This window comes from Loxodonta africana, chromosome 4 (assembly GCF_030014295.1).
Source record: "Loxodonta africana isolate mLoxAfr1 chromosome 4, mLoxAfr1.hap2, whole genome shotgun sequence".
NCBI classification, from domain to species: Eukaryota; Metazoa; Chordata; class Mammalia; order Proboscidea; family Elephantidae; genus Loxodonta; species Loxodonta africana.
In genome coordinates, this window is record NC_087345.1 from 64,130,978 (window position 1) to 64,156,067 (window position 25,090).

At 39.5% G+C, this 25,090-nt stretch overlaps 1 protein-coding gene across 1 annotated transcript in view; it reads right to left on the reverse strand.

Moving 5' to 3' along the window:
* The window catches only part of LGR5 (leucine rich repeat containing G protein-coupled receptor 5), a 154,394-nt gene that overhangs the window by 9,179 nt on the left and 120,125 nt on the right, over positions 1-25,090 (reverse strand). Inside the window, exons 7-15 of the mRNA XM_003405205.4 lie at positions 23,999-24,067; positions 21,607-21,678; positions 15,779-15,850; positions 15,555-15,623; positions 15,342-15,413; positions 11,376-11,441; positions 10,360-10,431; positions 941-1,012; positions 6-131 (exon numbers count right to left, since the gene is read on the reverse strand). Coding sequence (XP_003405253.2) covers positions 6-131; positions 941-1,012; positions 10,360-10,431; positions 11,376-11,441; positions 15,342-15,413; positions 15,555-15,623; positions 15,779-15,850; positions 21,607-21,678; positions 23,999-24,067 — 690 coding nt within the window. The remainder of the gene's footprint in view (positions 1-5; positions 132-940; positions 1,013-10,359; positions 10,432-11,375; positions 11,442-15,341; positions 15,414-15,554; positions 15,624-15,778; positions 15,851-21,606; positions 21,679-23,998; positions 24,068-25,090) is intronic.

Genomic DNA, 25,090 nt, shown 5'->3' on the forward strand with positions numbered 1-25,090 from the left:
CTCACTTGAGTTCTGGAAGGTTTTCAGATGATATCAAGCTTTGTAAGGCATGATTTCCTGTTAATTTTAAGTGAGTTAAACCATGTAACCCAGTTACAGGAAAAGATGACAGGCGGTTGGACGATAGGTCCCTGCAAAACATCAAACAACAATTGGCTTTTAGTCTGTGTTAGCATAAAACATTTATGTTAAAAAAGCAACTTAAAGATGATTAAACTGCTCAATAAAAACTTCTAAGCAGGGGCCTTACTCTTAATGGTAAAAGTAGCCATTTGGTTTTAGCTCCTGATAAATTTTCTATTTACAATCAGAATTGCAGGGGGGAAATTCTTTAATTGCATCCAAATTGTAATTTCTATATCCAGCTTCATTTTCTAAAATCAAATGGAAGGTGCTGTATTTAATATGAAAAGTGGTGTTGCCTTTAGGCTGGGGATGGAGAAATAAGAGTCATGGGTTTGTTCCCTTCTTTCTCCCTTCTTTTTTTGAACTTATTTGTCTGATCAATCCCTTTTTTCTCTATTAGATGAGGGGGACAGGGAAGGAAGCAGCGAGAGATGGGAAGAAGAAAGCAAAAATCAAAAAGGAACAGGACGGTTTTCTAATCAGTCAGGATGGCAAAGAATAAAATGATAGCACTCCAGAACTGAATTGCCATCTTATTCTATCTATTCCACCTGTTTACTCAGCAAAAATGGAAAATTTCACCTGAATAACCAGAACCAGCTGTTAACCAGAACTTCAGTGATCTACTTAAGGGCCCATATGGCCTTGGAGGAGCAGGGAGGCTCCTCCCTGGTTCTGAGGGGGCATTACTGGGGACATGGAGGGTCTGGCAATCTGTGCATTGCAGGCTTTTTCAGCAAAACCAACATTTTTATTAACTAGATGGTCCCCAGTTATTAAAAATCATGCCATAAATAAGTAAGGAAGTACTCACAGTTTTATTAGAGATGGCAAAGTAGAAAATGCATTGGAGTGAATAATAGCAATTTTGTTCCAAGCTAAATTTCTATTTAAAAAAAAAAAAAAAGGCAAATGAGAGAGTTACATATAGAAAGAAGAACGTGTGAAGTTTTGTCACATGCATTCATTTTTCTACCAAAATGTAATTTCTATTCAGAATAGGAACAAATTAGCTCATCAAAATAAATCATCCTTCAGATAAAGGTATTGATGCCATAAAACAGCTAAAGAGAGAACTTTAAATCAACCTTGTTGAAAGCAATCAAAGGAAAAAAGGTCATCATTCAGGTGGATATTTTAGTTTTTACTTTTTTCTTGCAAAAAGTTGACTTTTAACCTGGTTATAAACTTTTATTACTACATTTCTAAGATGAATGGGGGTAGGGGAGTGGGAAGAGATGGGAATTTCTGAGGCTCTTCTGACAAGCATGTAAGTTTTAAATTATAAAATGTCCCTGGATGTCTAATAAAACTCAACAAGAATTTGTGCACATCACCCATAGATATCAGGCCTTGAGACGAACACAACATGCTTTCCAGAAAACTTTCCAATAAAGAAGACCAACATGTAAATTCTTAATGAATGAAAGAGGGACTAATGTGTTAGAGGAAACCGTGGTGGCATAGTGGTTAAGTGCTACGGCTGCTAACCAAAGAGTTGGCAGTTCAAATCCACCAGGTGCTCCTTGGAAACTCTATGGGGCAGTTCTCCTCTGTCCTTTAGGGTCGCTAGGAGTTGGAATTGACTTGACGGCAACGGGTTTGGTGTTTGGGTAATGTGTTAGAAACAAAATCATTTGATGACAAAGAAAAGCTACAGTTTATGAGGAAATAAAATTCACTTGCCCTTCTCCCCAAAAACACAATGAAATAGAGATATTTAGCAGGAAGAACTTCTGCAAGAACTTTTATAGATAATTTAGTAAGAATAAGAACTTCGATCTTTTAATAAAGGAACTATGAATTTACAATTCACATTTTTAAAATGCCTAGCAAATAAGTGGTACAGATGGTTAATGTGCTTGGCTGTTAACCAGAAGGTTGGAGGTACATGTCCACCCAGACTTTGGAAGAAAGGCCTGGCAATCTGCTTCCAAAAAAATCAGCCACTGAAAACCCTGTGGAGCACATTTCTACTCTGACACACATGGGGTCGCCATGAGTCAGAATCAACTGGAAAGCAACTGGCTTAATATACAGGTATTTGAATAAACTGAAAGTGATCACAGTCAAATTTTCTCAAGTGCAGATAAATTGTTTATTTATGATATCGGGACCCTGAGTTACCTCGGGTAAATGATATTCACAGAATAGTCACATTCTCATTTGAAAGAGTCCCTAAATGAAGGAAACTGGAAGCTTTTTCATTTTACCTCTTTCATTGATCCCAGGAGAACATTCCAGCTAACCAAAACAAAACAAAAACCCAAACCCATTGCCATAGAGTCGATTCTGACTCATAGTGACCCTACGGGACAGGGTAGAAGTGCCCCATAGAGTTTCCAAGGAGTGCCTGGTGGATTCAAACTGCTGACCTTCTGGTTAGCAACCACAGCTCTTAAGCACTGTGCCACTAGGTTTTCCAGCTAGTAAGGGGAGGAAAAGGCACAGAATGGGTAGGAAGGCTAGCAATGGTGATGGGGATTTGGGTAATAGAGCAAAGAAACTGTCTTCTTTTGAGCTACTCAAAAAATATGCATCCACTGAGATGAGCAAATAATACCATCAAAGACTCTTGGTGGCTGTAAGTAAAACATGGGTGCCCTGGTGAGCTTCACAGACAGGAATATCTGGAATATAGGCCAAGTCCTGTCATGGGGCTTTACAGCAATTTGACTGGGTTTTAAGTAAATATGTGAGAATTTGTATATTCAAAGGACTGTAATTCCTTTCTAATTTGTGAGCCCATGTGCTGGAATCCTCCCAGCAGCCTGCTCTGTCCCCAGGGTCTGACCCTGCTGGCTGCATCCCAGGGCTCTGGCTGCTCTCGATTGGATTCCCAGTGGAAGCCCTTAAAGAGAGAGGTTGGGGCACTCGTGGTCTCTCCCTCCCTATTTTTCAACCTTGGCTCTGGTGGTAGCTGCACACCTTCTCGACACTGCATCTGTGCCTCAGCTCTTCCTGGGTTCTCAAAATCCCATTTCCTCCCTGTGTCTCCTCGGCCTTAAACTTTGTGATGTTGCTGGTTTCTGCACACCCATTCCTTGCTTGCTCCCTGCCAACACCAGTGTGTCCCTTCATTTGAACTACCTGGGTGAATGACATTTCCTGCCAGGACCCTCACTGATAGACCCTAAGAAATGATAAACTTATTCTGATAATAGTGGTGCATACTTTTTATGTGCTGAGTACACTTATGAGTTTTTTATCTGTATTATCTCAAAGCTCTCGACACAACCCCAAACCCACTGCCATCGAGTCTATTCCAACTCAAAGTGACCTTACAGGACAGTGTAGAACTGCCCCATAGGGTTTCCAAGGCTATAAATCTTTAAGAAAGCAGACTGCCACATCTTTCTCTCTCAGAGAGGCTGGTAGGTTTGAATCAACGACCTTTTGGTTAGCAACTGAGTGCTTAACAACTGCACCACCAGGGCTCCTTAACACAACCCTAGGAGGTTGGTATTGTCATTAGCTCAATTTTACAGATGAGAAAGCCAAGACACAGTGTGTTAAGTGACTTGCCCAAAGTCATACAGTAATCTCAGAAGCTGGGATTCAATCCCCGGTGGACTAATTTCAGGGTCCCTGAACTTCTGCTCAGAAGATGTTTGGAATTCTTAAGTAAACAACATGAGACCCTGGGGATTAAAAAGATAAAAAAATTTCTTGTCATTTTTGGGCAGGGCATGGTCTACCTGTTGACAGTGCTGATTGTTAAGTTCTATAGCAGAGAATGTACAAAGCCCATCAAAATGGAGTGGGTTAAAAAACCGGGAATCTTGTTCTCATAGGATGGGCAGGGGGAAAAGGCAAGGGTAGGGAAGAATCTGACAAGCAATGCGAACAGAAGAAACAGTAGCCCACATGGTGGGGGACTGCGAATGAGTGGATGAGAGATGAGGCTGTGCCAGGAGGTTGGAATCAGACTTTGAAGGATGGTACTGGGAAGTTTGGTCTTGATCATGAAACAATAGCAGTATAACAGAAGTTTTTGAAGCAGGGAAGTACCACGATTAGATTTCTATTAAAGATAGATTGCTTTTATCTCTTTGGAGAATGGGAATTATAGGTAGAGAGTGATAGTAAGAGGATTGTCCATCAGCAGGATGATGGTGATCCCAGAGAGTGATTATATGAGCCTGTAGCTAGAACAGCCAGAGGTCTGGTGGTGAAGTGGTTAAGAGTTTGGCTGCTAACCAAACGGTCAGCAGCTCAAATCCACCAGCCATTCCTTGGAAACCCTACGGGGCAGTTCTACTCTGTCCTATAGGATTGCTATGAGTCGGAATCGACTCTACGGCAATGGACTTGGTTTGGTTGGTAAACGTCGGAGTTGGCAGATGCTATGGATTGAATTGTGTCCCCCCAAAATGTACGTTGAAATTCTAACCCCTAGTTGTTGTGAATGTGACCTTGTTTAGAAATAGGGTCTTAGAAGATGTTATCAGTTAACTTGAGGTCATACTGGAGTAAGGTGGATCCTAATCCAATATGAGTGGTGTCATTATAAAAGAGGTGAGACAAAGAGAGACACAGAGGGGGAAGTCGGCCACGTGAAGACAGAGGCACAGATGGAGATAGGCTACAGCTGCAAGCCAGGAAAGGCTCAGGACTACTAGAAACTGGGAGAGAAAAGAAAGGCTCTTCCTCTAAAGCCTTCAGAGAGCACATGCCCCTGCTAGCTCCCTGAATTCAAACTTCGAGCCTCCAGAACTGTGAAACAATAATTTTCTGTCATCTTAAGCCACCCAGTTTGTGCTACTTTATTATGGAAGAACTAGGAAACCAATCCAGCAGGGTTAGGTGAGTGACTGGATATAAGACCTGAAGAGGAGCAGGAATTCAGGGGCCTCAGACATTTAGTATTCAGCATCTGTGTCACATTCTTTTGATTGCTTTAGAGGTCAGCCTTTAAAATAGCACTGACTTTTGGAAACAGGTAGAACTCAAATCTGATGAATAAGGCAGGTCATTAAAGTAGGTAATGTATTTTTGATTTACGTTTATAAAAAAATGTAAAAGAACTACACAAGCAAATTTAAACCATAAGTAAGGAAAGAGCAAGACAACTAAATTCAGGACAAGATGGTTCTCAAGGTGAACTTTTGGGGCTGGTGATTCTTAAACCCAAATTTAAAGTCTTTCAAAGAATGGTATTATTTTACCAAGGGTATATTCTCTTAAGTATTAAGAAAATCTTTAGGATAGAGGTCAAAAAAAAAAAAGTTTTTAATAAACATACCACAGTATAAACATTGTATATCATAATTATACCCACTCTTCACTTAGCAACATCGTTAGGTTTCAAAGATCAGGTTGTTAGTTGAAATCGGCGTTATGTGAAAACAGAGGATGAACACATCAGATCACAAAATGGAGGATGACTACAATCATTACCTAACTGCCGAAAAGCATCATTATATAACTGCCAAATTACATCATTACATAACTGCCAAGCCACTGAGAATCATGGCCTAGCCAAGCTGACACATAACCTTAACCATCACTTCTTGAACACCTCAATGCTCGTTACTTCCAGACGTACATTGTTAATGTACAAAATAGACTGTAGATTTTTTACTATTGTTATAAATGTGAAATGTCAGATAATGAGACAGTCAATAAATAAGAAATAAATATAATCAAAACACATTAATATTCAGTTTCAGGATAAGAAAGTTTTCACCATTATATCAAAAAAATCTGTTAGCAAGTTTTTTTTTCCCCATTTATAGTTAATATATGGTACTTTCAATTATGAAATATAATCAAATATTTACAAATCTTAGTTTTTCTGAGCCACAGAAGCATTTTCCAGGACAGTTGTGTTCAAAACTTAGTGTACTTCTTAAAATGCAGATTCACAAGCCTAACTCCCAGAGGGTCTAATTCATGAAGCAGGTGAGGACAAGAAGTCTGCATTTTTTTTTTTGACTTTTTATAAAATTTTACTTTACTTTTTAAAAAATTTTACTAGCTTCTCATTAAACAGTTAGTACACATACTGTTTTATGACATTGGTTGCCAATCCCACAACATGTCAACATTCTCCCTTCTCAACCTTGGGTTCCCCATTATCAGCTTTCCTGTCCCCTCCTGCCCTCTAGTCCTTGCCCCTGGGTCGATGTGCCTCTTTAGTCTTGTTTCGTTTTATGGGCCTGTCTAATCTTTGGCCAAAGGGTGAACCTCAGGAACGACTTCATTACAGAGCTAAAAGGTATGTGGGGGCCATACTCTTGGGGTTTCTCCAGTCTGTCAGACCAGTCTGGTCTTTTTTTTTTTTGTGAGTTAGAATTTTGTTCCAATTTTTCTCCAGCTCTGTCTGGGACCCTCTACTGGGATCTCTATCAGAGCAGTCAGTGGTGGTAGCCGGGCACCATCTAGTTGTGCTGGACTCAGTCTGGTGGAAGGTGTAGTGCTTGTGCTCCATTAGTCATTTGGACTAATCTTTGGGAGTATGCATTTTTAATACTTGCCCTCAGGTGATTTTTTTGTTGTGGTAAAAATATACATAACAAAACAGTTGCCATTTTAACATTTTTTTACATATCTGATTCAGTGATACTACATTCACCATGTTGTGCAATCATCACCACTATGTGTTTCCAAATGTTCCCGTTATCCTTAACAGAAACTCAGTGCCCCCAACAATGATTTCCTCTTTTCCCTTCCCATTCCTCCCACACATTAAGTACTTCGAGAGATATGTTGAAAAACTCTGCTTAACAAGGAAAAAAAGCAGTCAGGAAGAATTGTGTGGTCATCCCATTCTTGTATGTAATATCATCCCTACTAATTCTAGGTGAAGACAGAACACATTCTGTAGGTGATTCAAGAGCTCGGCTTCTTTCCTCTCTAACAAAGTTTCATGTCGCTAAATGGTAGAAAGCATAACTGCAAATTTCTTGCTGTTGTTATTGTTAGGTGCCGTCAAGTCAGTTCTGACTTATAGCAACCCTATGTACAACAGAACAAAACAGTGCCCAGTCCTATGTCATCCTCACAACTGTTGATATGTTTGAGCCCATCATTGAGCCACTGTGTCAGTCCATTTTGTTGAGAGTCTTCGTCTTTTTCACTGACCTTCTACTTTACCAACCACGATGTCCTTCTCCACATGATAACATGTGCAAAGCATGTGAGACAAAGTCTCACCATCCTTGCTTCTAAGGAGCATTCTGGCTGTAGTTTTTCCAGGACAGATTTGTTCATTCTTCTGGCAGTCCATGGTATATTCAACATTCTTTGCCAATATCATAACTAAAAGGTGTCAATTCTTCTTTGGTCTTCCTTATTCATTGTCCAGCTTTCGGACACATATGAGGAGATTGGGTCAGGCACACCTTAGTCCTCAAAGTGAAATCTTTGCTTTTTAACACTTTAAAGAGGTCTTTTGCAGTAGATTTGCCCAGCAATACATTGATTTGTTGACAGTTTCCATGGGCATTGGCTGGATCAAGTAAAATAAAATCCTTGACAACTTCAATCTTTTCTCCATTTATCGTGAAGTTGCTTATTGGTCCAGTTGTGAGGATTTTTGTTTTTTTCATGTTGAGGTGTAATCCACGCTGAAGGCTGTAGTCTTTGATCTTCGTCAGCGCTTGAAGTCCTCTTTCAGCAACCAAGGTTGTGTCATCTGCATATTGCAGGTTGTTAATGAGTCTTTCTCCAATCTTGATGGCACGTTTTCCTTCATATAGTCCAACTTCTTAGATTATTTGCTAAGCATACAGATTGAATAAGTATGGTGAAGAGATACAACCCTGAAATGCACCTTTCCTGATGTTAAACCATGCAAGATCCCCTTGTTCTGTTCAAATGACTGCCTATTGGTCTATGTACAGGTTCCTCATGAACACAATGAAGTGTTCTGGAACTCCCAGTCTTCACAATATTATCCATAATTTGTATGATCCACATAGTCAAATACTTTTGCATAGCCAATAAGACACAAGTAAACATCTTTCTGGTATTCTCTGTTTTCAGCTGAGCTGCATCTGACACCAGCAATGACATCCCTTTTTCCAGGTCCTCTTCCGAATCCGGCTTGAATTTATGGCAGTTCCTTGTCAGTGTACTGCTGCAAATGCTTTTGAATTATCTTCAGCAAAATTTTACTTGTGTGTGATATTAATGATATTGTTCAATAATTTCTGCATTCTGTTGGATAACCTTTGTTCAGAATGGGCACAAAGATGGATCTCTTTCAGTAGTTTGGTCAGGTAGCTGTCTTCCAAATCTCTTGGGATAGTTAGTGCTCCATCTGTTTGTTGAAACATCTCAGTTGGTACTCTGTCAATTCTTGGAGCCTTGTTTTTTGCCAGTGCCTTCAGTGCAGGTTGGGCTTCTTCCTTCAGTACTATCAGTTCTTAATCATATGCTACTTCCTGAAATGGTTGAATGTTGACCAAATCTTTTTGGTACAGTGATTCTGTGTATTCCTTCCACGTTCTTTTGATGTTTCCTGTGTGGCTCAGTATTTTTCCTGTAGAACCCTTCAAAACTGCAACTCGAGACTTGAATTTTTTCTTCAATTCTTTCAGCTTGAGAAATGCTGAGTGTGTTCTTCATTTTTGGTTTTCTAAAACCAGGTCTTTGCACATTTCATTATAATACTTTGTCTTCTTGAGCTGCCCGTTGAAATCTTCTGTTCAGCTCTTTTATATCATCATTTTTTCCTTTTGCTTTAGCTACTCTACGTTCAAAAGCAAGTTTCAGAGTCTCTTCCGACATCCACTTTGGTCTTTTCTTTCTTTCCTATCTTTTTAATGACCTTTTATTTTCTTCACGTACGATGTCATCCCACAATTCATCTGGTCTTTGGTCATTAGTGTTCAATGCACCAAATCGGTTTTTGACATGATCTCCAAATTCAGGTGGGATACACTCAAAGTCATGCTTTGGCTCTTGTGGACTTGTTCTAATTTTCCGCAGCTTCAGAACTTGCATATAAGCAGTTGGTGGTTGGTTCCTCAGTCAGTCCCTGGCCTTTTTTCTGACTGATAGTATTGAGCTTCTCCATGATCACTTTCCACAGATGTAGTCAGTATGATTCCTGTGTATCCTATCTGGCAACATCTATGTATCTAGTGGCCACTATGTTGTTGGAAAAAGGTATTTCCAATGAATAGATCCTTGGTCTTGCAAAATTCTATCATGTGATCTCTAGCATTATTTCTATCACCAAAGCTGATCCTTCCTCTTTGTTTCCAACTTTGGAATTCTAATCACTAGTAATTATGAATGCATCTTGATTGCATGTTTGATCAATTTCAGACTGCAGAAGTTGGTATAAATCTTCAGTTTCTTCATCTTTGGCATTAGTGTTTAGTGCACAAATTTGAATAGTAGTCATATTAACTGGTCTTCCTTATAGTCCAATGGATATTATCCTATCACTGAAGCACTGTACTTCAGGATAGATCTTGAAAAGTTCTTTTGGACAATGAATGCGATGTCATTGCTTTTTAATTTGTCATTCCTGGCATAGTAGACAATATGAATTGTCTGATTCAAAATGGCCAGTACCAGTCCATGTCAGTTCATTAATTCCTAGGGTATCTATCTTCAAGAGTTCCATTTCATTTTTGACAACTTCCAATATTCCTAGATTCATACATTGTACATTCCACATTCTGGTTATTGATGGATTGTTTGTAGCTGTTTCTTCTTATTTTGAGTCATGCCACATTAGCAAATGAAGGTCCTGAAAGCTTGATTCCATCCATATCATTAAGGTCAACTCTACTTTGAGGAGGCACCTCTCCCCAGTCGCATTTTAAATGTCTTCCAACCTGAGGGGCTCAGCTTCCAGCACTATATCAGACAATGTTCCATTGCTTTTCATAAGGTTTTCATTGGCCAGTTTTTTTTAGAAATAGGTCACCAGGTCCTTCTTCCTAGTCTGTCTTACTAGGAAGGCTCCACTGAAACCTGTCTACCATAGGTGACCCCGCTGGTATTTGAAAAATACTAGTGGCTTAGGTCCAAGTATCACAGCAACGTGCAAGTCATCTCAGTACCACAAACTGACAGACAAATGGTGGCAATTTACTACTTTGGAATTATTTTCCTGGAAATTATCAAGAGCAAAATACTTGCCTTCTCATAGGAAATACGCGCATGAAGGCCAAACAATATGAGTATACAGTGAAAACGAAATATTAGGGGAAGGTCCAAAAGACATGAAAAGTGCTGAGTGCTGGGGAAGGTGCTTGAGGTGGTACTCACAGAGCTCTGAGGCTATGCAACTGCCAGAAAGTTTCAACTTTAATTTCATAGATTTCGTTATGTCGGAGGTCACTGAAATGAGAGGGTTCCAAAGATTCATTTCAAAGTTACTGGTTTCAAGAATTACAGTGTTCAGAGAACTTTTAAAGAGGGACTACCTGCCCTCAATCAAAGGAACAAATGAGGTGTGACTATCAACTGCTTTTAAAATTTTTGTTTTGTTTGAAAATGAACATTACAATTTATACAGTTAAATATCACCTCTCTTTCAAAGCAGTTAGTTCCCTTGGGAGGATATAAAACCATATCCAAACATGCCACAATCATTCAAAACACTTTGAGGACTCTTTTCTTGGCTCTGCCTTCTAAGCCTTTCTTGGACTTTTTGAGGGTCTTTAGGAGTGTCGATTTTTTTTTTTCCCTTAATGGCCCAAAGGCATTCAGAGAAAATCAAGCATGAAAGGATGGATGATTAATAATGTTTTGATCAAAACCCAAGAATGACTATAATGCGAGGAGGTTGATGTTTTGTGGGGGAGGCAATTTTAAGAGCGGAATTCCAAAAACGTTTTGTGCATAATAACATCTTAGAGACAAATATGGCACCTCCTTTAAAGATAACTATTATGAAACAAAAATACTAACAAACTTAATCCCCCCACCAATATTAAAAGATAAACCACTAATTAGATAAGTAAGTTGGGTTGTATATGTAATGGAAGAGGAACTCCAAAGCCCAAACATACATGGTTCATTATTACACCAATTAGGAGGGTGGGGATGGGGAACATAGGAAATGCTTTACTTCCATAACAGTGGAATGCATGATAAAGTGATACTATCTATGTTTCCTGACTTTACAGCCACGCTACATAGTCACACCTTGTGTGTGTAAGAAGGGAAAGCATCAAATGTCTCTCCAGTGAATCAGAAGGTAAGCAAACCAGTGACACCTGTAAAATGTGAGTTCTGGCTCTTGGTTTTGCTAGGCCACTTGGAGACTCTTACAGACTTACATTTTTTGAAGTTTTTGGCAGACTGAAAAACTGGGTAAATCTTCTAGCCGGTTGTAAGACAGATCTCTGAAAAACAGGAGATGCAAGAGGGAAAAATCTGTTACATATTAATCCTAAGGAAACACGTTTTGCTCCTATTCCCTTTGAGATGACAGATCTCCCAAAGGCAGGCTCTAAACGCTTCCCCAGCCCTGACAGGGAGCAGGTAGTCACAGGCATTATTGGATTAAGCAGTAGATTCACATGTTTACTGAAATGGAACTGTTATACTTCTTCAATTGGCTTACATAATTTACTCAATGAATTTATATTTTGTTAGTGATGATCTACAACATTCTAGCTATTATCTTACTGAAATGAGTACAAATTAAATAATGGTGCCTCCGTCTCGAAGAGCTGCTACATCTCTACAGCTAAGAGAAATCATCATTTCTAATCAACTAAAAAGAACCCAATGGCAACTCATAACATAGCACAAACTTTGAAATCAATCACTATAAGGGGGAAAAAAAATCTAAGAAAGGCTTCAGCCAAAGCTCAACAAATTACAGAATAACAAAAACATCTGGACATATTTATAGTATAACTACTCTAAAACAAGCCATGGTAATTTACAGAAAGTTTAAAAAAAAAAAAGCTGGTAGATAAAATAAGACATATATATATTAAAAAAATCTTGTCTCATGTTTTAAAAGTTATCGGCTAATCAGCTAACACATTTTCATGCCTGATTCTAATTCTTAAAACCAGGTCACCACAATGCAACTGAAAATCCATATTGTTTTCTAAGAGGCTTTTAGATGGCTTTATTCTTATAATTGATCACTTTATCCTATATTTATTGAATACATAGACTTTATATAGGAATAGAGTTAAGTCACTACATATAAATGGTTCAAATAAAGGTGTTTGCGAACATAAACTTACAGTTTATACTAGAGGGTTGAAAGACCAAAAACAAAACAAAACAAAATCACACACACACACGTGCATACACCTGATTAATGATACAGTATGTACTTTTCTAAAGTAGCAAAGATAATAAAATAGACATTATCAAAGTTGGTAATAATTTGGTTCACTCATATCAACCGATTGCTAGGGAAAAAATTATTCCTTGTGTACCTCTTAGTAGAGGACACAGAAAATCTTCTTCATAAAGACAGAGTGCTGTCTTCTACCTGAAGATTACCCTGACCCACTGCCTTTGAGTTGATTCATACTCATAGCGACCCTATAGGACAGGCTAGAACTGCCCCATAGGGTTTCCAAGACTGTGAATCTTTAAGAAGCTGACTGCCACATTTTTCTCCTGTGAAGCAGCTGATGGGTTCAAACTGCTGACCTTTCGGTTAGCAGCTGAGCACTTAACCACTGCACCACCAGAGCTCCTTGTCTTAGCTGACACTAATCAAGTGCTTCCTATCTACAGGCACCATGTTTATAGCTTTACCTGAATTATCTCATTTGATCCTTGTGGTCACATTATGAGGGAGATACCGTGATTATCCCTACAGAACAGTGACTGAGATTACCAGCTAGTAAGTGGTGAAAGCCATACACAGCCTGTGTTGTGGACCAAGTAATCCCATAGGTGTAAAGCAATATGGGGCAAAACCACTCATGTACAGTGACAATTTGCTCATGCTACAGGTACTCAGTGGGTGAATCAGCCAAAGGAAGGGGTTTCTCAGACCTGTACTTCCAGGAGAACATAAAGCAGACTGTAGCAGAAGTCAGGACCCTGGGTTCTAGTCCCAAGCTCAACTAATTCTTCTTAGTGGATACACTGGCCAAAGTATGGATATCTTTCTCAGTTCTCTACAAAAGTGAGGATATTAATACCTGCTTTGCTGATCTTATAGGGTTGTTGTGAAGGCCAAATGAAGTGCTTCGAAAATGGCAAGATACTGCCATTAATGTATTTCTCAAGTTCTAACTTGAGGAAAGAATAATGAGTTAAAGAAAACGAGACAGACGAATGATAAGCACTAACATTGATTGAGACAAGTCCCAGGCGCTGTTTGAAGTGTCTGACATGTAGTCACTCATCTAGTCCTCATGATGGTCCTCTGAGGGAAGTGCCACATCTTTATAGATGGAGAAACTGAGACCCAGAAGGGATAAATGACTTGTTCAAGATATTGTGCTGTTATACAGTAGAACCTGGATTTGAACCCAGAAGACAAGCTCTGGAGCCTTTGCCCTGAACTCTTTGGCTAGTCTGCCTCCACTTAGGCAATTCTAGACCTGGGTGGTTTACTGTTCATTTTGTGACTTGGTGGAGAAAAATGTGATTTAAATCCTTACGCCCTACTTATTAGTTACAGTACATGAAATCCTAGTCATGCTACTGAGTCAGTTTCCTCAACAAATAGGGGTACTAAAACCTATTCTAGGTGTGGTAGGCAGAATTCTAAGATGGCTCCAAAGATATGCATCACCTGGTGTACGCGCACCTCTCAGTTATTCAATGAAATTTCCTGTATTTGGACTCTGCTACTTTCTCACAGCATAACTTCGATAATGTATTTAACTTCCCTAATTCTCAGGTTTCTCATCTGTACTTCTACTTCCTAGGGTGAAGTGGGGTGAAGAAGAAGAGATTTGCTTTACATCCCCCCTCCTGTGAACATGAATGACTGACTCCAAGGCTAGCATGCAGTGATACCAGGGCTATCAGTGAGGTGACAGTTATTATAACCTTCATCTCACTGAGCTCCTGGACTCTTAAGTGATTTGGTCCGCTAGGGATGGGGAAGACAGAATGACTATGGTAAACATTTCCATTCTTCCATCCAAAATTTGTAGTATCGCTAGTAGTTTTGCTACTACTATATGGCACGTGACTGGGCAGTATTTCATTCTTGGTACATAGGGTTGCTATGAGTCGGAACCGACTCAATGGCACCTAACAACAACAACGACAATGCCTGTAGTGGAAGTATAGGCATTCAGCTACCACAGACCTCTACTGTGTGAGAGCAGAGCCATGGCAAAGCAGAGCCATGGCAAGATACTGTTTATTGTTGTTGTGAGCTGCCGTGGAGTCAGCCCCCAATCGTTGGCAACCCCAGGCACAACAGAATGAAACTTTGCCCAGTCCTGTGCCTTCCTCACATCAGTTGCAAATTGGACCACTGTGATCCACGGAGTTTTCATTGGTTGATTTTTGTAAGTAGATTGCCAGGCCTTTCTTCCTAATCCATCTTAGTCTGGAATCTGTTCAGCATCATAGCAACATGCAAGCCTGAACTGACATATGGATGGTAGCTGTGCATGATATGAATATGGCCAAGAATTGATTCTGGGTCTCCCATATGGAAGGTGAAAATTCTACCACTGAACCACCAATGCCCTCCATGGCAAGACACTAAGAGTCCTAAATGGAAGGTCAGTTCAAGGCTCTTCTAATCCCTGTAAACTATTTTTTACAAAACATGACAAGGGCAAGAAAAATGCCCAAGCCAATAGGAATAATATATGCAAGCTGTTTAACCATTAGAGGAAACATTAAAATACAGCACCCACAATTATGCTGGAAGAGTTTTTGGTCATCTTTATCAAGGTTTGTATGGGCTTGATAACTTAATTTTTTATTTTGGCATCCATGTTGGTTGTTGATCCATTATGTTATTTTGTTCTGCTATGCAAAGCTTTTAGAGGGGGAAATGAAATTATTTGGGCTTGTTCAAGTCCATTTTCTGAAAGGAAACATGTGCCAATTAAATCGGTAATAGAAAATTTTTTGGGTCTTGGAAACAAAGGGCGTACATACCATCATTACCATGATCATGTCAGAGAGCCACTTCCCTGGCCCAAAGGGGAAAAGGAGGCTGACCTCCTGAAGACCTGTAAAGAAAGAACTTTCTCCCCTTCTAAAGGATTATTGAAATAATGTCTGCCATTTCATCCCTAAATGGAAGGTGATTGTTTACACAACATTATTGCCTCACTGATACGCACAGCACTTGGAGATTAGGTAACTGATCACAGACAGTTTGGGGAAGAGATGAGATCTGTGCTCCAGTTAAAGTCCTGTTGAAACACAAAACAGACATGATTTTTTTATTCAAGTATCACACAGTGACATATTTTGATTCACTAATGTTAAGACTGGGCAGGTTTTAAGGGCAGTGTGTGTTCTGGGCAAAGTCAAGAGCCCACTCAAGTACTTACAGACTCTCCAGGCTGGCAGTTCCAGTTAGATCAGGAAATTCAGTTATTTGTGAGGCACCATTCAAAGTCCTAGAAGAAAGAGTACATGAGAATTATTGGAAGAAGATTCTAGAAAGGGGAAATTTTCACTGCCATTTTCAAAGCACTTCAACCTATAATATTCATTTGGTTTTCACAATAATCCTGCAGGAGGAAACCAATCTGTAAGAGAAATACAAACTTACAGTGTTCTTAGTTCAGGTAAATGTTGAAAAGCTGATCTTCCAACAAACTGGATGGGGTTGTCATAGAAATGTCTGAAAAATATCAAACCACCAATGTCTTAGTATAAAACTTGAATGGTAAATGAATATCTGTTCAAAATTTCAGCATATACATTAAATGTAAATATGTAATTTTTATTATACTACATTACATTTGACTGTGTGGATCATAAAAAAATTATGGACAATATTTTGAAGAATGGGAATTCCAGAACACTTCATTGTGTTCATGGGGAACCTGTATATAGACCAATAGGCAGTCATTTGAACAGAATAAGGGGATACTGTGAGGTTTAAAAACAGGAAAGGTGTGCATCAGGGTTGTTTCTTTCACCTTCCTTCACCTTACTTAATCAATCTGTATGCTGACCAAGAAGCTGAACTATATGAAGAAGAACAAGGCACCAAGCTTGGAGGAAGACTCATTAACAACCTTCGATATGCAGATGACACAACCTTGCTTGAAGAAAGTGAAGAGGGCTTGAAGCACTTACTGATGAAGATTAAAGACTACAGCCTTCAGTATGGATTACACCTCAACAAAAAGAAAACAGAAATCCTCACAACTGGACCAATAAGCAGCATCATGATAAACAGAGAAAAGATTGAAGTTGTCAGGGATTTCATTGTACTTGGATGCACAATCAACACCCAAGGAAGCAGCAGTCAAGAAATCAAAAGACACATTGCTTTGGGCTAATCTGTCACAAAAGACCTCTTTAAAGCGTTGAAAAGCAATGATGTCACCTTGAGGACTAAGGTGTGCCTGAACCAAACCATGGTGTTTTCAGTTGCCTCATATGCATGTGATAGCTGGACAATTAATACGGAAAATCAAAGAAGAATTGATGCATTTGAATTATGGCATTGGTGAAGAATATTGAATATATCACGGACTGCTAAAAGAACCAACAAATCTGTCTTGGAGGAAGTACAGCCAGAATGCTCCTTAGAAGCGAGAATGGCAAGACTTCATCTCATATACTTTGGACATGTTATCTATAGGGACCAGTCCCTGGAGAAGCACATCATGTTTGGTAAAGTAAAGGGTCAGAGAAAAAGAGGAAGACTCTCAGTGGGATGGATTGACACAGTGGCTGCAACAATGGGCTCAAACATAACAATGATTATGCCGATGGTGCAGGACTGGGCAGTGTTTCGTTCTGTTGTACACAGGATTGCTATGACAACACCTAATTATAACAACATATTACATAATGTTCCCAATTACTTGGTTTCAGGAAAACCTCAAAAAGTGTTTTGATTTGCATTATGAGACTTTTTTAAAAAAAGAAATCTATACTATATAACATTGAAAATGTCTGACAGCAAAGCAAATTATGAACGATAGTAAAGAAAAAAGCAAGTGAACTGACTGGAGTTATACTTAATAATATTCCTCTGCCTCCAACAACTGTGGACTACCCACTGAGTGGCAAAAAGGTATTTCAAAGTGCTAGCAATCATATAATTAAAGAATGGTGATATTCACTGGTCAGATTTTATCACAACATACCTAAGGAACTCTTCAAATATTTTGAGATGAAAATAGCTATTTGCGGATTTTTGTAACATTACAATTTTTCTTGCACTAATTACTGCTCTATAAGGTTGGACAGTATTAGAACTTAAAAATATTTTTGTTTTACAGATGTTTTCAATGTAATGGTATTTGAACTGCTTGTTTAACAGAGCCCCACACATAGTTCTTAAACGAAATGACCTAATATTTCAATTAAATTCAACAAATATTTATTGGTGTCTACTGTGTTTAAAGTATGAGGATCAGTATTGCAGGGACTTAAAGACTGACGCATGCAAGAAGGTGTCCTTGAGTATCTACTATGTGCCTGCCATTATTCTAGATGCTGGATGTGTGAAGGGGAATGATAAAACGGCCCTGCCCTAAAAAGACTTGGAATCGGTTGGGATAAAACTAATAAATATGGTAACGGCATATCACTTTCACTTATATGGTACAATTCAGCGACACAACAACTTTACAAGATCTGTAGGGTAGACACCATTTTCCTCTTTTATGGAGAAAGAAACCGAAGCTCAGGTACATTAACCTTGACAAGTTCATTACCTATCAGACCCTTGATTTTCTAATTTGTTAAACTGAGATGATAATATTTATTTGTAGAGTTTGTGTAAGAATTAAGAGAGTTAATGCATGTGTAGCATCTGGCACAGTGCCTAGGATATAGTTGTCACCCAGCAAACCTAAGTCCCCTTCTATCCTCCAATCCTCTGTTCTTTTCTTTTCCGTTGGGATTGAACAATTGGTAAGAGGAATATAGTCCTTATGATTAAAAAATGGAATTTTCCTCATAATGTTACACAATTCCTTATCTATACTGTATGCTTGCATGTATACGACTGTGTTCGTATGCATGTACATGTGTTTGTACGCTGGTCAGATATGAATACACATGTTTGTGTACATAAGGCAGAAGTACTACAGATACAAACGAGTAGCTATGGGCTCTCTGGGACAGAACTCTCTTCTGTTTTAGGGGGAGATCAATAGAAACTTCATGGAAATGGCATTTGAAATGGGTCCTGGGGGCAGTACTTCAACAAGTATAGTGAGGGGATGAAAGAGTAGGAGCAAAGGTGAAAAGGAAAGAACTTTGTTCTATGATTATAGCTTGGTTTACAGCATAGAGAAGAATCTCTGGGTGGTGCAAATGAATAAGCACTAGACTATTAGCTGAAAGGTTGGCAGTTCGAACCCACCCAGAGGTGCCTTGGAAGAGAGGCCTGGCGATCTGCTTCCAAAAATCCTATGAAGCAGTTCTACTCTGCACACATGTAGTCACATAGGGGTTTCCATGAGTTAGAATCCTCTCAAGGGCAACTAACAACAACAACACAGCATAGGGTAATTCAGGAGACCCTTGGGGAACTGGGAGGCAGGGTTGGATTGGACTATGTCTTGCAGGGCTGTGAATGTCAGGGTAAGAACTTTCCATTAAATGTAAACAGACAATCTTGAATCTCTGTTTCACAGCACGGGCGTGACAAGATGGATGCTGTGCCTCCAGGGAGATGCTTCTGCCATGACAGGGAGACCAACCTAATAATCTTGACTGGTACAGACCTACAAGTAATGGTGGCAGTGGGGATGAAAGTAGGATGGGAAGATGGATAGGATAGGAACTGAAGAGGTAGAAATGAGAACTGGAGAGTCAGAAGGGGCAGAGGTGGGGGCAGCAGTGAAAAGAGGTGGAAACAGATGGGGGAGCAGGGAGAGGAGAGTTTCAGTGGTCAACACCATCAAAAGTTGGATAAAACCAAAAACTCATTGCCCTCAAGTCCATTTTGACTCATAGTGACCCTATAGGACAGAGTACAACTGCCCCATAGGGTTTCCAAGGAACCACTGGTGGATTTGAACTGCTGACCTTTTAGTTAGCAGCCAGGCTCTTAATCACTGTGCCGGCAGGGCTCCAAATGCTGCATATAAAATATAAGCTCTAGTAAATATTCGGACTATTGGTCCTCCTCTGTAATAGCCCTGGTGGCGCAGGAGTTAAAGCAATCAACTGCTGACCGAAAGGTCGAGGTTCAAAACCACCAGCAGCTCTGAGGGAGAAAGATGTGGCAGTCTACTTCACTAGAGATTTACAGCCTTGGAAACCCTATAGTGTCTCTATGAGTCAACTGCAGTGGCTTTTGGAGTTGTCCTCTGAAGATATTAGCATATCAAAAGAGTGATTAAAAACCAGTCCTGTGGCTGCAAGAAGAAAGGAGCAAAGACAGTGCAATTACCAACCTCTTAATATGTAAATACTCTCTAATGAGGAGTCCTGTTTATTGATCAACAGACTTCAAAACACTCAGTTTGCCAGCATACTGCCTGAACATTTCAGAAATGATGAGTGGTACTGTTTTCAGTCATCAGGGCTAATTGAGACTCCAGCTCATTTGTGACAAATGCCATGTAGTTTCGGAAAGCCTCTTAATCAAGTTGGCACAGGACAAACATCTGCCAAGAAGTTCCCCTAGAGTCATGTTCAGCAATTGTTCTGACCCCTCTCCATATCTGAGACCCCTCACTCATGACCCCAGGCCAGTGCTATGCCCCAAAACTGCTTCTGACAAGTGTTTCTTGTCTAAGAGTCAGCTGAATGTTTATGTATATTTCATCATCCTATATCTACACATGGAGCCCCCTGGTTGTGCAGTGGTTAAGAGCTTGGCTACCAACCAAAAGGTCAGCAGTTCGAATCCACCAGACTCTCCTTGGAAACCCCATGGGGCAGTTCTACTGTTTTCTATAGGTTTGTGATGAGTAGGAATCGACTTGATGGCAAGGGGTTTTATATCTACATATGACCAATCTTCTGTCTGTACTAAATGTGAAACACAGACTTAATTATACTTTGTAGTTGTAGACTCTTTCATGTTCTTGTTGGCATTTAAATCCTCACATACACCTTTCTAAAACATATGCAACTTTTTAGAATTACATCCTACTTTTTTTTTTTTGTATAAGTGTAACTCCGCACTTGGGCTTGATAATTAATAGATATGGGGACTTAGCATAAAACAGAATTCCACCCCCTCTTCCCTATTTAAACTGCAGTCTACAGCTATACAGGACCCTTGTTTGTATATGATAATTTATATTTCTAGTATACTTGGGTTCAAGTTTGGACTGTGTAACCTTGACATTGATTCTCTAAAAATCAGTTTTCTCAATAGAAAATAAAAGCCACAGCCGCTGCCGTCGATTCCGACTCATAGCAACCCTATAGGACAGAGTAGAACTGCCCCATAGTTTCCAAGGAGCGCCTGGTGGATTTGAACTACTGACATTTTGGTTAGCAGCCGTAGCACTTAACCACTACGCCAGAGATATCAAAAGTATTTCACAGGATTACTGTGAAGTAAGACAAGGGATCTAAAGATATATAGCATAGTAGCCTGCAGATTGTTATTATTGTTGCCTGTTGCCTCATGGGGACCCCATGGATGCAGAGTAGAACTGCTCCATCCTTCCAGAAGCATATCACCAGGACTTTTTTCCTGGGCCCCTCTAGGTGGCTTCAAACCACCCACTTTTTGGCTAGTAGTCAAGTGCTTAATTGTTTATGCCACCCAGGGACTCCTGTCCTGCATATATATATGTATATAAAACCAAACCCATTACCATCAAGTTGATTCTAACTCATAGTGACCCTATTTGACAGAGTGGAACAGCTGTATAGGGCTTCCAAGGCTCTAATCCTTACAGAAGTAGACTGCCACATCTTTCTCCTGCAGAGAAGCTGGTGGGTTCAAACTACCAACCTTCTGGTTAGCAGTTGAGTACTTAATCACTGCACCACCAGGGCTCCTTGTCCTGCATATAAAACCAAACCTGTTACCTTCATATAAAACCAAACAAACAAACAAAAACAAACCCGCTGCTGTAGAGTTGATTCCAACTCATAGTGACCCTATAGGACAGGCTAGAACTGCCCCATAGGGTTTCCAAGGAGTGCCTGGTGGACTTGAATTGCCGACCTTTTGGTTAGCAGCTGTAGCTTTTAACCACTACATCACCAGAGTTTCCTGCCTTCGTATAGTCAATCCTAAAAAAAAAAAAAAACCAAAAACCAAAAAAACCTTTTATATTTTTTCCAGTGTTCAGCTAAAACCTAGCAAAACACCTCCATATACACTTCTCTGTATAGTTTCTTACACTGACCAACAGACAAAACTAGCGCAAATATTGAACATTCGTTATACATGTTAAATTTCAGGACGGAAAATCAAAAAGCACTATGGTCACTTACATTGTAATAAGAGAAGGGTTGCCTACAAATGCTTTCTCAGGTATTGACTTGATATTGTTGCTATGAAATCCTCTAAAAAGAGAGAAAAAAACAGTTCAGGTATCGACTTGATATTGTTGCTATGAAATCCTCTAAAAAGAGAGAAAAAAACATTTCAGGTATCGACTTGATATTGTTGCTAGAAATCCTCTAAAAAGAGAGAAAAAAACAATTTATAGAAAATAACATGTGGAATAAAATTATTTAATAGTTTTCTTCACTGTGGCAATAATCAACACCTTTTTTTTTTTTTTTTTTTAGTAGCCAGAGGACAAGGATGAATTCTTCTATCCATCTTGAAACTTATGGGCCCCTAATTACTCTCTAGGAGAAAAAGAAATTGCAAGCTGTCATCTTGAAAGAAGAATGAATAATCTGAAAATAATGATGGTACTTTATGGAAACTGACAACCTCACGTTCTAAAAAGAAAACCAATCTGTTAAAACAAAAATTATATGAAGCCAGTAATATAAATCGATTTGAAGTTTATTTAATACATGATTTGCACATTGGGCAACACTTCTGACTAGAGAGTAAAAGTGTTCCAAAGACGAGAGAACGTCCGAAGATTCTTATACGTCATCTTATCAATATTGCCATGGAAACAGGTTGGAACAGTGCTTTCAAATTGACAGTTTACCCTAAAACACATTTTTCAGTCTGACCCTGGGTTTTGTTTCTGGAAACCGACGGCACATAGATAATTTTTCAAAAAAAGCACAATGTCCAGGATCATCCACCTGTACCCTTGTACCCACTGAGTCAATTCCAACCCACAGCGGCCCTATAGAACAGAGAAAAACTGCCCCATAGGGTTTTTCAAGGAGCAGCTGGTGGATTCATACCACCAGCCTTTAGGATAGCAGCCATATCACTTAACCACTCCGCCACCAGGGCTCCCAAGGCCAATTAGTCTTCACTAATTAGCAAGACTATTGGCGTAGTGGTTAAGAGCTTGTCTGCTAACCAAAAGGACAGCAGTTCAAATCTACCAGCACTGCTCCTTGGAAATCCTATGAGGGCAGTTCTACTCTGTCCTGTAGAGTTGCTGTGAGTTGGAATTGACACGATGGCAACAGGTTTGGTTTTTTTGATTATTGTTTGACTTAATGGTGACTTTCATGAGACCAGTATTCTTAAGGCTCAAGGTTCAAAAGACCATCTTGGGGCAATGGCCTTGGTAGGTCACCCCACCTCCACGGAATCCAGAAATCTGGACTCCTTGGGAATTAAAAACTTTCACGTAGCCAATAAAGCACCACTGCATAACAGCCTAAGAGAACGGGAGCCATCTTTGGAGACAGGATTATGATCAGCTCTTCCTGACCTAGACTGAAGGTGGAAGAAGAGAAAATTGACTTAAACTGTGGTGAAGCAGAGATTTAAGTAATCTCCTTATGAGGATGAAATTTCCTGACCCTGAGGAATGGGCTTGGAAGGAAGAAGCCCTGGCTCAGTGGGTCTGTAACGATGAACTGATTCTCATCTGTCGGTGCCAACACTGTCTGAGAGGCAGAGGAGCAGAGTCAGTGATCTGAGTCCTCTGTGGGCTGCGGCCGTATGATGTGTGTGACAGGCTTTGGGCTGTCTGAACACATAAGATGGTGCTTTCCCAGCCAAGCCACGGCAGAACCTCCTGAAGGCAGAACTCCCTGAAGGCTTTTTCTTATAAACAAACTCTGCTGTCTGCCTCCTTTGGCTGTGTGTCTTATATCTCTCTGCCAGGAGAATAAGCCTCTATGTTTATTTTCCTTTCCAAGTGTTAGAAAATTCTTCACATAGGTTATTCATATTTTTAGGGACAAAAAGAAACCCTAAATTTTATCTTATGAAAGACAATACATGCAATCTAATGACTGAAAGCTAGCTTTATTAGGAAAACTGTTTTTTTTTTTATTGTTATATAAGACTTATGAAGCATTTAGAGAATACGAAATAATACATGTGAAATCATCCAGCATTGTACTAGGCACATAGAGTTTTATTCATCCATCTCTAGATTTATATGACCTAGGGAAGTTTGTGCTTAGAAATCTTCAGCAAATAATTTAATTCCATTACAGTTCTACTACAGTCCTAAAAAATACATAAATGTTGGGCAAGTATGGCTTAGGAAAAGAGATAAAATGCCCATACATTACAAAAAACCCATTATAAATCAAAAAAGATTATCAAATGCTTGCTGGTGATAGGTGTCAATTAAAACATATTTCAAGTGCAATTAGCCATTATTTATATGAATGTATTACATTTTCTAGCAAGTAATTTTATGTACAATAATCAATCACACATATTTTAGAATAAATTCACAAAGAATAATATTCCCTCATCAAATTTGTTCTTAATACTTACAATTCTTTAAGGTTGGCTAGTGTCTTGATTGCAGTGGGGAATTCATCAAGGTTATTGTAATTTAAATCTCTGAAAAGAAGTAAATAGCAGTTAAAAATTCATATAAACTGTATTTACAAGAAAAGTTAATACGCTCTTCCAATAGACCAACGTCACTGATGAAAATTCTCATTCCTTTTCTTTACAGAGAGAGGTTTTCCTGGCTTGCTGACCACCATCATCTCATAAGTATCTGCATTAAAATGGTCATTAGACAGATTATGAGAAGTTTCAGGGTCAAAGTTCAATGGCATATAAAGAAGGGAGGGGAGTGCAGTGGTGTTAACTTTCAAGTAGGCAGGACACCTGGCCAGGTGTTGATCCCTTGCCTATGTAGCCTTTCATCTGTACCTGACTTGCTAAATTGCAAGCTTGTATCTTCTCTCCTCCAGGCTCTTGAATGACATCCCGCTACTTGATCCCTCCTTCACCCTCTGACTTTTTCTTCTTGCTTTTCAGTGTCTAACCTGATGGGTGCTTTGTCCCTGACTCCTAGAGGGTGCCTGTATCTCTCCCACCCTGAGGTCCAGGATGAGAGCTTGCTTCTAGAGAGGCTTGAGTGATACAGGATACTCTCAGGAAGGACATTAGGTCTAGAATTTCCTCAGGGTCACAAATAATGATTCAGATTAGAAATATGATGTTTTCCATGGCCTGTGAGGCAAAACTCTGTATTATCCCTTAGGCAAAGAGGTAGAATGACCAGACAAATAATCTCAAATCATTCATTTCTCCATTATGATATGAACGGCTTTTCAATTCCATTACTCACAAGTGCTTTATGGACTTACTCCAAATCATATCTACATCTTTGTATGAAAGAGTAATTGCCTCCTGGTCTCTGGGAATGGCAGATCTCCCAGATGACACAGGAAAACCTTTTGGTCAGGCAATCAGATGTGGTCAGATCTTCCTCTGTGGAGAAGAGTTGCTATTTAATTTTAGGAGCGAGATAATTTGACTGAGTTAAACATGAATCAAGATTCCTACTTGTCTGGCACAAACCTTCCCTAAGCTATACTGCAGGCAGGAAACTGGTGTCTTTTGTGGACA